The sequence below is a fragment of the Verticillium alfalfae genome, genomic scaffold, assembly GCF_000150825.1.
Source record: "Verticillium alfalfae VaMs.102 supercont1.10 genomic scaffold, whole genome shotgun sequence".
NCBI lineage: Eukaryota > Fungi > Ascomycota > Sordariomycetes > Glomerellales > Plectosphaerellaceae > Verticillium > Verticillium alfalfae.
Window position 1 is genome coordinate 1,209,420 of NW_003315029.1, and position 15,079 is coordinate 1,224,498.

The 15,079-nt window shown below is 58.6% G+C and overlaps 4 protein-coding genes across 4 annotated transcripts; all 4 read right to left on the reverse strand.

Moving 5' to 3' along the window:
• Positions 1 to 890: 890 nt before the first annotated feature.
• On the reverse strand, positions 891 to 2,351 carry VDBG_07817 (conserved hypothetical protein; the record flags this gene model as incomplete). The annotated part of the gene is made up of 2 exons (XM_003002312.1): positions 891 to 2,180; positions 2,262 to 2,351. The coding sequence occupies 2 exons, from the start codon at positions 2,349 to 2,351 to the stop codon at positions 891 to 893; spliced, it is 1,380 nt and encodes a 459-aa protein (XP_003002358.1).
• Positions 2,352 to 3,372: 1,021 nt separating this feature from the next.
• Positions 3,373 to 6,000, reverse strand: VDBG_07818 (conserved hypothetical protein; the record flags this gene model as incomplete). The annotated part of the gene is made up of 3 exons (XM_003002313.1): positions 3,373 to 3,454; positions 3,514 to 4,171; positions 4,224 to 6,000. 3 exons carry the CDS (start codon positions 5,998 to 6,000, stop codon positions 3,373 to 3,375), a joined length of 2,517 nt encoding a protein of 838 aa, XP_003002359.1.
• A 2,150-nt stretch (positions 6,001 to 8,150) lies between these two features.
• VDBG_07819 (conserved hypothetical protein) lies at positions 8,151 to 9,737 on the reverse strand (the record flags this gene model as incomplete). The annotated part of the gene is made up of 1 exon (XM_003002314.1): positions 8,151 to 9,737. The coding sequence occupies one exon, from the start codon at positions 9,735 to 9,737 to the stop codon at positions 8,151 to 8,153; it is 1,587 nt and encodes a 528-aa protein (XP_003002360.1).
• A 1,282-nt stretch (positions 9,738 to 11,019) lies between these two features.
• Positions 11,020 to 12,970, reverse strand: VDBG_07820 (conserved hypothetical protein; the record flags this gene model as incomplete). The annotated part of the gene is made up of 3 exons (XM_003002315.1): positions 11,020 to 11,882; positions 11,935 to 12,190; positions 12,242 to 12,970. 3 exons carry the CDS (start codon positions 12,968 to 12,970, stop codon positions 11,020 to 11,022), a joined length of 1,848 nt encoding a protein of 615 aa, XP_003002361.1.
• Positions 12,971 to 15,079: the final 2,109 nt, after the last annotated feature.

Consider the following 15,079-nt stretch of genomic DNA (forward strand, 5'->3'; position numbering starts at 1 on the left):
CATCAGCTATACAAGGTTCCAAAGACATCTGGGACGCTGCTGTGGAGGACGCCAACCCCGCCACCGCAAAGTTTCTTCACATTGAGCACGACCCCGTGCAGCAGAGCGTCTATAACCTGACGGACTACATGCTTGCCTCGCTCCAGCGCAACGGTTTCCGCGCTGTCACTGTCGGAGAGTGTCTCGGTGACCCCAAAGCCAACTGGTATCGCACCGTCGGCACCCCGAACCCGCCGTCCACGACACGCACAACCTCGGTTGCACAGCCCACGGGAACCCTCCCTGCCACGACAAATGGCCGCTGTGGGGTGAACCAGGGCCGGCAAACTTGCGCTCGCGAGCCTGGGGCTACATGCTGCTCATCGGCCGGCTGGTGTGGTAGCTCAACAGCGCACTGCGGTTCGGGATGCCAGGTCGGCTTCGGAACGTGTTCAGCCTCGAGCCCAAGCGCGGCGACGACTACCACCACGCCGCCCGCGCCAACAACTACAGCTCGCCCTCCGTCCACGAATGGTCGTTGTGGCCCGAGCCATGGCAGCGCCACTTGTGCGAAGGAGCCGCTTGGTGCAACGTGCTGCTCGAGAGCTGGATGGTGCGGCTCCACTGGAGATCATTGTGGGACAGGATGCCAGGCTGGCTTTGGAACGTGCGCATGAAGCTGCCTTCACTCTGACATCCGTCAAGGTCGCATAATCTGGCTGATCGTACATGGAAGAAACGCAAGCCTGGCGGGTGTTGGGTTCTGATTCATGTTTCCGGAGCTCTGGACGAGAAAGAGGCAGAAGCATGGATCCTCCAATGTCCGATAGACTGACCATCCGACACGGTCGTAATGCTCAATGCGAATCATGCTTTCTTCTTTCCGTCAGCTTTTGACGTATCAAAGGTGTCTACTCGATGATTTCCCAAAAGTCTACCCTGCCCACGGCCTCTCTCACATGATGTCCGCCAAGGGCCCGGCCAACCGTCAGATATTTGCTATCCAAGCTGAACGCCGCCGAGCTCGCAAAGCCCTGCCCGAAGCCCATCCTGCACAACACCCTCCCCGTCGCCATGTCCCTGACATCAGCACCATTCTCTGTCCGGCAGCACAAGAACCTCAGGTCGGGACTCGCCGCCAATGGCCATCCCTCGCCCCCAGGCCCATCAAGAGACCAATTGTCGAGGGCCCCCGTGTCCGGGTCCCACAAGTACACTTTTCGACCCCAGACCGAAGCGACTACGGAGCCGGCTACTGACACGGCGAGAAACACTGGGTTCTTCCACTCATCCACCTCGAGCTTGGCTGTCCCCTGCCACGTAGTGGTGCTCGTCACCCGCAGCGTCCCGTCCCTGCTCATGGTCACGAGACCGTCGCCTCCGGCCGTGAACCGCGCCTCGAACACATCCGCAGTGTGGCTCCGTACGACACCGACCCCCTTGCCTCCGCCGGCGACGTCCCAGACCTCGACGCGCCCCAAGACGCCCCTAACGGCAAGCCACGCCCCGCTCGGCGAGAAGGCAAAGGGTCTGGCGCCGGGCCAGCGCAGGTGCTTCGTGAGATACGTCTGCTTTGCATAACCAAAGACGACGACCTCAGGGTCCAGGAACGTGCGGCCGTCATGCAGCGTTTCCCGTGAGCCCGCCTGCCGTCTGGACAGCTCCAGGCGCTCGTACGCCGACGTTGACAGGTTGTCCATGTGCTCTTGCACCACGGCCATCAAGGGTCCCACGGGCGAGAGACACATGGACGTGCCGTTGAGGTTGAAGCGGCCGGCCATCTGTTCCCGTCCCTCGGGCACCTTCATGTGGAAGAAGCGCACGCGATGGTGGTACGTTGTCACGGCCACGCGGGGCACGCGGGCCGTGGCGTCAAAGGCGATCCCGAGGATCTCGGACTCGAGGGTCGGCAGGCGCGAGACGTGGCGGAGGTCCATACGTTGCGGTGCCGGGGGTAGTCTGATGGCCGAGTAGGCTGGCGTCGGGCGGCCGAGGTCGCCGGCGCCCAGACCGTCGAGGCCAGGTGAAGGCGCACGAGTAGAGTCGTCCGGGGCCTGGAAAGAGTCCGGACCACCTCCGTTGCCGTTGCCGCTGCCGCTGCCACCGGGGAGCGAGGCCGCGTCGGATGAAGCCACGTTGCTGTTGCGGCGCTGCTCGATCGGCGGTGGCACGAGATTGCCCGAATGCTGCGAGGCGAAGCGCTGCAGTGCCTCGAGGAACTCGGTCAGCACCACAGTCTGCACTGTATTGGCGTTGCGGTCGCGGTCCTCGGCAAGGCGGACCTTGATGTAGAGGATTTCGGGCACAATCGACGTCGTTGCGTACGGCGGCGAGTCACCCGTCTGCTCGGCCATGTTGACGCCCGTCGCCATGTCCAGCCCGGCCACGGCCACGTCCAAGGCCCGCCTACCGGTCTCGAGCGGCCTCACCAGTCGATCAACGTCCATTGGCACGATGCCTTGCCAGTCGTGTCGCTGGCGGGTCGGGTCCTCGAGCGTCTGCCGCACAGCAAGGACATAATCGACGCAGTTGGCCGGCACCATCTTGATGCCACGGAACACATCATCTGGGATGGGCGTGGCGCCGTCATCAAAAGAAGCGGCCTTGTTGCGGAGAGCTGCGGTGGACCGTCGTAGTTCAGAGAGCTCAGTCACGAGCGGCTCCAGGTCGGCATGTGATGTCGTGTGCGTACTTGAGAACTCTTCCACGCTCGTTGCAGTGGATTCGAGAGCCTCCTCAAGGCGGTCGCATTGAATCCTGAGCGTGTCCATTGTGTTGGAGACCTTTCAATGACAAATCTCACCAGCCGCGTCAAGTAGACTGAGCGACCGACAACCTAGGTAGTAAGTACGTTGTCAATTGGGCCTCGTCCGCATTGGTCGGGAAGGCAAACCTATTGCTGCGCCGCACGTCAGCTGGGGGGTCCATTGGCAATGATGCCGCGGCGCATTTGCCCCAAGCGATGGTGCGCGGTGATGTTCGCCCCGGCATGCCTCGTTCTTCCGATGCGCCAAGAGACATAGGAACTTGGGCCAATGCATACGCGTCGCTGTACATGTTCTTAGTTGGCTTGCTTGCCTGCTGTCACTATCATGCAATCTGCCCTAATCATACATTCTCGAGCCAGGCTCGTATAACCATGTTGACGCCGTGTCCCTGCTGCTTGACTTGAGTCCAGCGCAAAATGAACAGATGCTGTGAAAAGAACTTTATCTCTTGAGATGAACCATTAACGCCAAGTAAATCACGCCCATGGCAACGCCGGTCGCAAGCAAGTTGTCCTCCATCGATTGCGCGCCTCGGGTATCTCCTCCACCAGAAACAAGTATAAATATTCCTCCCTAAATCTGAGATAGCTGCCCGGTCCAAGTCAAGCGGTGAGGTACGGCGTTCTCAGACCATCTCCAACTCAGAAGCCTCGACGGGATCAACAAAGGGCGACTTGGTAGTCTCCCACGCCTGTTCGATCGCGTCACTAGCAAACAGTCTGGTTAGTGAAAGAGCACAGGAATGACAGGAGAAGGAGGCACGAACCTCGTCGTCTTGACGATTTTGATTCCCCTTTTCTCACAAAACACAAGGAAGCGCCGCTTGGTGCGCTCGCGGGCAAAATCGGCAATCATGTCACCGCGTTCTTGGCCGGTCTGCTCGTCCTTTTCGACGCCAGGCCGGCAACGTACAACTACTTTGCGCGTGTCGGCCGCCCATTGAATGTCCACAACGTCTTGCGGCGTGAAGTGAAAGTTGACCGGGTTAGAGTACAACCCCCACGACGGCGGATTGCAGTCAGATAAAACCTGGTGCTCAAAAACATCGTCTGTGCCGCCCTCGATATCGACCCAATGCCAATACTGCGTGACAGACGTGCTCGTTGTGTTGATGCGCGATTTGACGGAGCTCAAGCAGAAATCGTGGTTGCTAATCTGATCACCACTGTAGTCGTCCGTATCGGTGTATCCGTCATACTGCAAGTCGTAGTCGCCCTCGCCCTCACCCTCGTCCTCGCCATTCAAAGGCGTGCCGTTGCGACTATTGACGAGAGGTTTTCGTTTTCGTTTATACGGCCGTTCCTGCTCGGACTCGGCGCTGAGATTCTGCGCATGATGCATCGCCGCCGCTGATACTTGCGCAACTACATCATAACCGGGCAGGGGCCCTACCGAAATAGGGCCGCCCGCCGAGGTACGACAGCCTTGATGAGCGTATCATTCAAGCTCTCCTCTTCTTTCCCGACATCTTCATACCAGAAGGGCGGCCGATGCTCCTCTTTCCGTTTGCGAGTCGAAGGGCCTCTAGTTTGCGGTCATGGTAGAAATTGTGTACTTTGGCGTAGAGCTTGAAGTGCGGGCCCTCCTCTTGAATGACTTCATGCAGCCGGTGCCGGATCCATTCCAGAGGCGTGATGTCCATTGTGCCAAAACTTTCGAGAACGAAATAGGTATCGGCGAGTCGGAACAGCGTATCGTAGCCGACCAGGCGCGAGTTGACATACTTTTTGCTCAGCAGTTGGTAAGGGCTGATGTCGGCTTGCCTCAAGAACTTAAGTATCGTCTCGCCACGGTTGACTTGACGTCCGACCTGAAACTTGCTGCTCGTGTTTCCCTTGAGCGCAGCTTCGTGCTTGACACGCCACGACTCCAGGGCGGGCTGGATAGCCGCATTCTCGAGATCAGGCTCCCAGTCGGGTTCCCAGTACGGATGGCTCGGGTCGATCTTCACGAGAGGAACGCCTTGCATACATTCAGGGTGGGTGTACGTGACGCCGTTGTGACGCAGCACGAGATTGCTGGCTGTGATGGGTTCCATGTCTTCCTCGGTCGAGTCATCCTCGGGAGAAGTCTGCTTGGGTGTCTTGTCGCCTTGCCAGTGGTACACGTTTTGATGATGATGCTGCTGCTGCTGCTGAATAGTCGCGATGCCCTTTGGTCGCTTCCGCAGCGCGTTAGGGGCAGGGCTGTCATCCCGCGAATCATCAAGGTCGTCCTGGGGTGCGGCCGCGGCGTACTGGGCCATATCCTCTTGGACGCCCGTCTTTGGCGTCGAACGAGCTTCGTCGTCGTCTTCGTCGCTCACGGCCTCTTCCGCAGGCATCTGGCACGGCTGTTTGGACCACTCGCAGTTGCCGCACTTACGAAAATTGGGCCCTCGTGGAATGATGCACGTATCGAAGGGGCCTAGATTCTTGGTACAGTTAAGGCAGCGTTTCGCGCCCTCGAGCACGTCGCCTGTAGCCTGCAGCATGACGGCGGTCCACCTCGCTGGCTTCGCATTGGGGCCGTTGGCATACGTGTACCGCTTGTCGTAGATTGAGTTGAACTTGTCCAGATCAAAGGTGCGGCCAGGGCGCGTGTTGACGCGACGCTTGACTGGCAGTCCCAACAGCAGCGACACCACTGCGTTCTGTGCCGGGATGCTCCTCACGGGCGCGACAAAATTCCCGTCACCATCAAAAACCTCGACGCCCGTGAGATCATCGAGCTGGCCGATGTCGTTGGTGGTGCCCACATTGTTGGCTGCGGCAAACGTATGGTGGTATCTGGGGGCGGCCCCGTTGGCGGCGGCGGCTTGGGGTCCGTCAGGTAGGCTGGTCCTGCCGTCCTTGATGCGCCGGGTGCTGACGACGATACCATTGGGGATGTCGCCATGGGCCACATCGACGTGCTCCTCGCTGGGTGGTTTGGGATGTGATGAGGTGCCGCGCGAGCCAAACCATGCAGTCATCTTGGCCCGTCGGACTGCGCGTTCAGCCGCCAGGGCTCTCTGTTGGAGCTCAAACTCACGACGCCTTGTCTCAAGCCGTTCCTCATAGTTCTGGTAGGCGAGATTGATCTGGCGGAGATTTTCTTCGGCCCGCGCCTTGTCGCGCTGCATGCTCGCCAATTCATTGCGAAGGTCCTTGGTCTCTTCGATGAACCGATCAAGCAGGCGTTGGTCTTCCTCCGCAATGGCGCCATTGAAAGACTCCCAATAACGACCCTCAACCTCCATGCTGGGGGGTGCATCATCTGCTGCCGCGGCCATGGTTGGCGAGGGTTCAAAGGGTGTGAGGTAGGATGCAGGTGAATTGGTAATGCAATTGAGAGTTCCGGAGGGTTTTGGGTGGGATCCGGAAGCAGATGTTGGCCGAAACGCCACCACCGGAGTTGCGCTGCTGGTAGGGGTGCGAGTGGGTGGGCGGGTTGACCCAGCCGGTCGGGTGAAGAAATGGCCGGGCTAGGATGAGGCCGACGTGGCGGGCACGATGGCAGTCCGAAGTCAGCGCGCTCTGCGAGGCCTCTGGTGGGCGATGGGGTTGAGACGTCGGGAAGCGTCAGCCGATCGTCTAGGCGCAAAGGACGGGGAGAAGGGGTGAAAAAGACAAATTGGTGGTCGGGGTGTTATGGCGCAGGAGAAGACATGTAGGTAATCCCTAGTCAGGGAGGTGTTGGTGGGAGGTGGAAGAGCGGCGTGCGATAGGATAGCATTGACAACGCTATTCTCGGCTGACACGGATAGGGTGAAGCGTGAAGGCGTCAGGTTACCGGACTTTGCATTACCGTCTTGGTCTGGGCGGGTTACGAGTTTACAGCCAGCCGTAATGCAATTGTTTTCGGAACGATGCGTAGCTGGCAGAATTTGGTGCTGTAGCACCGGCCTCGGCAGGTAAAAGGTGTTGTCAGGTTTGTCGTTCTTCTTCTTCTTCTTCTTCTTCTTGTCGTCAGCTGAGGTAAGTGACGAAGGCGTAGAATATAGGCCTGATTCAAGAACGCGGCTGATGACCTCGCGCGCAATAGGGTCTCTGGGTGGGGAGGATATGGCGTGTGAGGGACTCGCTCCAGTGGGCGGGTGGAAAGGTGGAGCTGCCACTGTGGGATTTGTTCGATGTACCAGCGTCAGGCGGCGATAAACAAGCTAGAATCGGCGCGGCTTCGAGGTGGGAAGTGAGATAATGACAAGGAGCTGATGCTATCGAGGATAATCTGCCATGGGGCGCAACTAGCTCCTTGATGCAGCCTCATAAGCCCACCCACCCCAAGGCACCCAGGCAGCGAGGTGCTCTCCTCGGTCCGACAGGCTCGCGTAAAGATACGTAGGTACCGTAACGGGTAGTCGGTAGTAGCGTCATTCAATTGCGTAGTGCAATATCGCGCGGTATCTTTGAACGGGTTCCGTGGATCATGAACGGTGATTGTACGGGTCAATGACGCGATGCTGGGAGAGGGGGAGGGGGGTTGACAAAAGGGAGAGGAAAAAAAAAAAAAAGAAGAAGAAAGAAAAGAGAAAGAGAGGCGAGGAGAAGAGGGAGGGGTGATGGGGATAAGGTGTTTTGGGAGGAAATGAAGATTCATGTCTGGGCGATCCCCAATGATGATGTTCTTGATTGAACACTAAGTTAATGCGAGAGGCCTAGGGATTAAGCATTGGCAAAGGGGCCCCAAGCTAAAAAAAAACCGACGTGTTCCAAGGCGCTGTTCGAACCTTCCTATTGAATTTATACTACCTAAACTTATTGAGGTCGACACTGGCGGCAGGCACACACACCTGCCTTACTAGCTCCCTGCCTGCCTGACCACCAGTGGCACGGTACCCAGGTACCTGGCAGGGGAAGGTACATAGGTTCATCTCGCTGGGCCCTCTCACCAAGTCGTTGAAATGCCACGGATTTCTTATGTCCATGTGCCCCGGACAGTCTCCGGGCAGTCACTTACCATGTAGGCCGGATTCATCTCCCAGCGAGCACGCCAGCCCCCACGTGATCGATCATGCCTGCGACACAGTGGCTGTGCCAGTGGGCCCCTTCCCATCACTGTCAGAGCCCACTCCCCGCTGGATGAGTTGGGGCTAAAGCTCGGGGCTCGCTCGACACGACACGTTAGGTGGGGGGTTCCAGCAATGCGTAGGGGCCTGACTTGTGTGTTTTGGCTTCGTCATGGCACAGTTCCATCAATAAGACAAACCTCGCAATAGGAGAGGCCTCTGACCAAGGCCCAACCGTACGTATACGATCACGTTGCCGATACAACCGACGTTAGGTAGTCAACAAAGACCCGGGTCATTCCAATAGAATTCGTTATTCATGAACGTAGGGTGTGCAACTGCCGAATCAAACGCTGAGCCATGTATGCATGTGGTAAGCCAAAACGCTGCCCAAATGTCCATCCCAACCCCAAAAAACAGTTCGCGCCCATCTCTCACATGCTGCGCTTCTTCGACAGCTTGCTCTCATGCTTCGATGCCGCGCCGTGGAAGAAATTGCTGACGCTCGCCGCGGCGTTCCCGTACGGCCCGTGCCCGTTGAGTAAACCGTGCAGCGGGTTGGCCGGTTTCTTGCCTCCTCTACCCGCACCTCCTGAGCTCGTAGCCGCAGTGTCTCCTCCGGGCGTCGACGGCCCAGGCTTCCACCATCCGCTGCTGCCCCCGACATGGCGGGGGTCTGCGGGCCGGCGCTCGAGGGTCTTGGCGGGGGCTGCGCGTGGCCGTGTGCGCTGCTCGAAAAGTATGGCGACAGTCCTGGGCTGCCCCCTCCCCTGCCAGCACCGTGAGAGTGTGGCCCACCAGGGCCCCGGCCGCGGCGGCAGATGCGGTGCGTGAGCCTCGGGCGGCAGGCTGCTGGTGGCTGCAAACCCCTGCGCGTTGACGCCGTACTGCTTCCGTAGGCGCTCTGTTTCGCGGTCCACCTCGGCCTGCTTCCGGCGTCGCTCTTCCTCTTCCCGATTAAGCATGTCTTTGATGCGTCGCGCCTCCTCAGCATCGCAGCGCTCCTGTTCGCGCGTCTGGCGTTCCCGTTCGCGAGCTTGTCGTTCCTCCTCAGCCACCATGGCCTGAAGTCGCTTCGTCTCAGCGTCAATGTCTTGCTGGCGAGCGTCGCGTGATGGCGCCACGTTGGACTGCGCCTGGTAGGAGGCGGGCTGCGGCGGAGGGGCACTAAGGGCCCCAGACATTGGTGCCGCGGTACCGGGAGATGCCGACGCCCCGCGAGAGTCCTTTCGCCGTCCGGAAGATGCCAAGGGTGGCGCACCAGAAACGTTGAAGGGATCCATCTTTGGGTTGAGATACAGGTCACGAATGACCTCGGCCCCGAGGAGCAACACGATGTCGAGTCCCTTCTGATCCTGTACATCGACACGACGCAGATTCGGTTCGTAAATGGTGACGGTGCTGTCGTGACGTCCCTCCTTGAACATGGCCACCGTGATATCAGGCTCCTTGCTCTTCTTGCCGCCGACGCTCTTGCCCACCAGATAGCACGTCATCTCCCTGCCGAGCCTCGACTCTTTTTTCCAACGAAAGACGGCCTTGGGCACAAGGTCGCTGATGGGAGGCTCGCCAGCGTCGAGGTCGATCTTGCTGGCACTGGGCGCGCGGAACGACTGCTCAGGAAGCTCAAACTCCCAGCTATCCGATTTGCCCCAAGACCCCGGCTTCGAGCGAATCACGACCTGTGAGTCTGGGTTGTAGAGGTTCAGCGTGATCGTGTCTGGGGTGATCGGTGTCGGTGGGGGCGGCTGGCCATTTTGTGCGCGAATCTCGGCCGTCGAGAGTGTTGGCTGCGACCACGACGGCTCGACGAGGACCTCGGCGTAGATGATGGACTGAGAGGAGACGTCGGCGAGGGCGACAGCGTATTTGTTCTTGGACATAGGGACTGCCGGGTCGGCGCGCATCAGGAGATACTGCGCACTTGGATCGGAGCCATTGTGGGAGAAGTAAAGCACTGTGTTGAGAGGCGAATCGGAGGAGGGTTGGAAGCGGAAACTCGGCAAGTTTTCGTCGAGCATGGCGAAGAGAAGACTTGGCGATTTGCACAATGTCAGCTTAATTCAAGTCTAGGTTGTCGGTTCGAGGTTCTCGTCGGATGACGTTGATCAGCAGGTCTGGTGTTTGCTGCAGCCTGGTGTCGGCTCCTATCGGTTTCGAGGCAGCTGACCACGGACTTCCGCCAGTATCCCAGTCGTGGCCTAGTTATATAGTAAGATATGATATGGAAGCACGGTGAGGTATGAAGAAATGAATGAATAGAAACATAAAATGGAAGTGGTCAGGCTATCAACTGCAGTCCTGTTGTCAAATGGTGTATCCAGGTGCAGCCCACCAACCCACGCGGCTTGGGATGCATAGTGCGTCGTCATTACGAGGCTTGGGTGGGCGCCAAGCCGCAGCAGGGCATCCCGCCCTTCTCTGATTGGGCCCTGTTCACTAACCTTGGAGAGGCGGTGCAGCCGTCAGCCTCGAGCCGCATCGTGGCCGCGTCTCACAGTGGGGCTTCCTTACTCAAAAAAAAAACACTGGGACTCTCAGTCTCAAAGAAAAGCTAGCCAGCCGTCAGAGCCAGGGTTGGCCTAACTGGCCAGTGACTTCACTGCCCTGCCGCGGCACGCATGTGCATCTGCACAAGCAGAAACGCGATTGCTGTGCAGTGTCTTGTTCACCTGGGGCCGCTATCTTTCAGGCAGAGCTTCAGCTTGCCAACATGTCACGTGCATCACAGTGCAATCGAGTTGGAGCAGTGTGTCATGTACTTTTCTTGTTATCTGTCTGCTGCTATCTCTCGACCGTATACACATTGCTATCCTCCCCTCGCGCCATGCTATGCTATTTGTATGATGTATATGCTGGTGGACACGGCGGTCTGGCCGATCGACGTGGACGACATCAGGATCTGTCCAAGCCCCAGGCTTTGAACGGAAAAGTCTAGACGTCCACGCGTCTCGGCACAGCGTTCCAGTGCATCCGTCTTTGTCCTGGCATCCAAAGTGGTATCATGTCAGGTCTGGTAATTAGGTTCTCCTCTCTTCCCCGTGTGAGGTCCAATGTACTCGCAGTGTGTGTTTGTGTGTGTGTGTGTGTGTGTGTAAGAAGAAGAAAAAAGAACAAAAAGAAGTGTGTCAACGGGCAGCAGGCTCCGGCCCAAAACACGATGGCCCAGCTCATCGCAGCTGGTAGTCGTCGGGGCGCCTGGGCTCCTCTCCGTCAGGCATCATCATATTGAACTGTTGTTCGGGTGGCATGATGTTCTTGCCCAGCGCAGCTGGCAGTCCGGGAACGGGTGGTACGTCCTCCTCATCGTCGCTGCGACCCTGGGCCCGCTTGACGCGGCCCGTCTGCTGGTTCACCCAGCTGTTGACAGTACGGAACCGCGGGGCAGGTCCTCGCTTGTTTCCGTGTAGATCGTCTCACGGTTGCTGCTCTCGCTCTTGCTGACCCAAGAGTAGCGCCCCCACGACGTTCTGGGTAGATCGCAAAGCCTGCGAAGCGGGAGGCGGCGGCTGCAGGCCCAGGCACAATAATGTCGCCATCGCCGAAGCCAGACGAAAGAGACGAAATCGCGCTGGCACGGTTGGCTGGTCGCCCATAGCCATTTGTTTGCTGACGGGCAATCTCCATCTCCGATTCGACGTAGTACAGACCGCCACCAACTGACTGAAGCGTCGAGCTCATGTCGCCACCGTTGCCGTACCTCGCCATGATGGAGTCGATCGTTCCGTTGCCAGACTGGTAGGTGCCCTGCTGAGCGCGAAGTGTGTCATTGCGCTGCAGAGCCATGCTCGTGGGGCTGACAGTTATAGGCGTTCCGTTGGCGCTGGTCTGCGGTAGACTGTACGTCGCGCTGCTCGGCTGTTGGAACTTAGGCTGACCGGCATAGACGTCCGTGTCCAGACGCAGCGAGCCGCGGCCGCCCTTCTCATACGGAGGGGGCTGCCCGGCGCCGTCATCGAGATTGTGCCATCCGCGGGCTGCTGCAATGTTACGCAGGAATGGAACCTTAGCCGCAAACCTGATGCCAATGCCAGATTTATGGATGGGTGGGGGTGGTCCCTGGCCGAGGTTAGGGAACTGGCTTTCGCGCTCTCTCCTCTTCTTGCGAGTCCGCCTGACAGTCCTCCAAACAATCCAGATGATAAAGCTTGCAAATATGAAGGAACCTAGTCGCGGTCAGCTGTCATGTTTCACCTGGGTGGCATGCACGTCACTCACCAATGGACCCGACAGCAATCAGGGCATGTTCGGTGTTGGGGTCCATCCGGCCTCGGCCGCTGGCGCTGTCATTGTCCTCGACAGGCAGAGCGGTGCCAGTGATGAGGTTACTGCTGCTGGTGGAGCTTGTGGTGGAATCATCTCGGGATTTGCTCGTTGTTGGCGAGGGCGGCTCCAATTCCTTTCGCGGTGCAGTAGGATCGAACACTGGCAAGGCTGGCGGCTGGGTTGTGATTGACAGGGAGGATGTGGAAGACTGAAGCTGTTTGTCAGACTGGAGTCTCGAGAGCGGTAGCAAACTACTCACAAAGCTGGAAGTCGAGAGCGAGGCTGTCACAGTCCCCGCGGGCGGTGCAGCCGTGATTGTCCTAATCTCGGGAGGCGCTGTTATGGTGATGGGTGGAGTTGTGGGAGCCTCAATGGGTGCGGCAATGGGTTGCTCGGGCGCTTGATCGTTGATGGGCAGATTGGGCCGCGGAACGGGTTGGCTGCTAAAATCGGGCAGTACTGCCGGTGGCGCTGCCGGAGGCGCCGCTGGAGGGAGAGCAACGGGCGGCGTCGTGGTGGGAGACGGTGGGGCCGCTGGCGGAGGTGGGGACGGGTTCACGGGTGGTGGTAGGGATGGCCTCGGGCCGGGGGGCTTAATGGGGGTGAGAGTGACGGGCGGCTGGGCTGCGGCAGGCGGAGGTGCAGAAGCAACAGGCGAGTTGATTGGTGACGTTGGCGATGTTGGGCTGTCGGGCCCGCTGTCGCTGTCCGAGCCGTCTGCAACGGCGTCGTTGGTCAAGCCAATATCGGGTACCGGGGTGGGAAGGTCGTCGTCGCGGGTGGAGATGACGTCCCTTGTCTTGGTGGCGGGCGCCTGGCGGCGGTTCTTGTTGCGTACAGGACCGGCCTCGTCGCCAGAAGAGTTGCCGCCGCCATCGGCCACGTCGACTCGCTGCCGTATCCTCCTAGCGGGCACACGAATGTTGCTAGGGGGCGATCCTCTCTTCCAACCGGGCCTCTGCCCGCTCGCTGCAATGAATGGTGCCATTTCCTTTCCCTCGATCATGCTCTACGGGCCTCCCGTAGCCTTCAAGATGCAGATGGTGATTCGTTGGTGCTACCGGTTGGCACAGGACATGACCACGGGTATCGGTCAAGTCGAGTTGAAGTTGTGTCCGGGGTTGGTCGTCTTGTTCGAGGTACCCGATGACGACTGAGAAGGAAAGGCAGAAGCAAAAATGTAGACCAGGAAAAGGCGTATGGTAAATAGGAGTCGATGAGTCCCAATCAAGGGCGTCTCAATGAAGAAAACAAATTGAGTACAACGAAGGCCGGCCTTGTGAGTGAAGAAAAACGGACAAACAATAGAAAAGACAGACACCCAGTGGAGTTTGGTGGATAGGGAAAAGGAGGGAGAAGGGAGAAGGGAGGAAGCGGAAGAAGAGCAAGACAGCAGTAGTAGACGGGGGTGCGGTGGGAGGGCAACGTCAGTTTGTATCAGATCAACATCGCGGGCCCGTGTGCACCATCACACGCGCGGGGAAGCCAACTACTGGTCGAGCGATCTAGAGCATTGTTGCACGAAGTCGTGGTGCTTCAGGGATGCGTCCACACAGCGAGGAGTTCGGGGGCACTGACCCAAGAAGTCAGGTACCATTGTCGCCAGAACGGGTGCGAGTCGTGGTGCAGGGCGCATGGTCCGCGACTTAGGCTCCCAGGGGTTGGACCGCACGAGCGAAGGGGTTGCAGCTTGACGTCTGGGCTTCATCTTCTTCGGACGCGGATCCGCCGATGGTTTGTCGAGGTCCCCGTCTAGGTCGCTCGCTGCCCACCCCTCCCATCAGTTTCTGTGGATTCTGTGGCATGCTCAAGCACATGGCTGTGGAACAGCAACGTTCTCTGGCACGCGAATTGCTCAGAAGGGAGAGAGCTTTGGCTCGTGGGGCCAATGCCATCAATGGCTTCGATTGCATGTAGCTAGCTTGGCCCAATCTGTTAATTGAAGACCCCAACTCGTCTGCAGTACAGTGAGGGATCGATATTGAGTGCCACAGCTGACTCGCTTCAACAGCGACCGCTGAGAGGGAGTGTCGCTGGTAAACGACGAATTGTCACGAGGTTCACCTTTCCAGGTCGGCCCTGGCCGAGGTAAGCGACGAGATCGCTGCCGGGGGAGAAGCTCGACAGCGTCGATGCGTCGCGCTGGGGGTTTCGAAGACAAGGAGCCCCAAGGCAAACCGCTGGCCGTTCCGAGGCAGATGTGCCGGGATGTCGGCGTTTGGCCACCTCCTGAGAAGGGCTGCCCTACTTGCCGTGCCACGAGCCGTCCGTCACGAACAAAAATGGTCTGCAGCAGCGTCCAGCGATGTTGCTTGCGAGGAATGAAGGAACCAAGAGCATGAAGCAGCCGGCCCTGAACGCTGTGACACTCTCCTGCACCATTACAGGGGTCTTTGCGTCTCAGCATTGAAGAGCGGGTTTCAAACCAGGCCGCCGGGCAAGGGTCCCGCCTGTTCCCGTGCACTCCAGCGTCGACTGCCGCTGTCTGTGTCTGATCTGTCGCTGAACCGCGTCATGATTGGCTACAAGCTGGCCAGTGGTCCGGAATGTGGGTGAGATCGAGGGGGAAGACTGGCATCGAGGCTCAATATCGTCGTCTCTCCTGGTTGAACCTATCTATTGTGCCAGCTTTTTTCGCCGAGCCTGTCAGAAGGGGAAGCAGCCGCCCACGACAGCCCTCTCGAGAGATGCAAGAGGGCAAAGCCTGTTCCAGTCTCTCATTCAGTGGTGTTTTTCGGACGTAAGGGGAGGATGCCAAGGAGGTCGATCGTCCGTGTCACTACCATCAAGAGAGAGTCAGTCAACAAGCAACACAGGCTGGCATCTATTTGTCAGTGGCCCTGCCCTACAGGCTGGGCGCAAACAATTTTGCCGAGAACCATGGCTGCGGTGTTACCGACCCGTCATTTGGGAAACTTTCACGAACGTCATGCTTATGCTACCGAAAATCGTGCCAAATACCGAGTGTATAGCAGAGTCATACACGCGGCCACAGCCGGCCTTTCCTTGCTAGGAGGACTCTTCATGCCAGCACTCGGCTCCGGATCGCTCCTCAGAATGCCGCCTGTGTGGTCATCGTCTGTTTAACCTGAAGCTC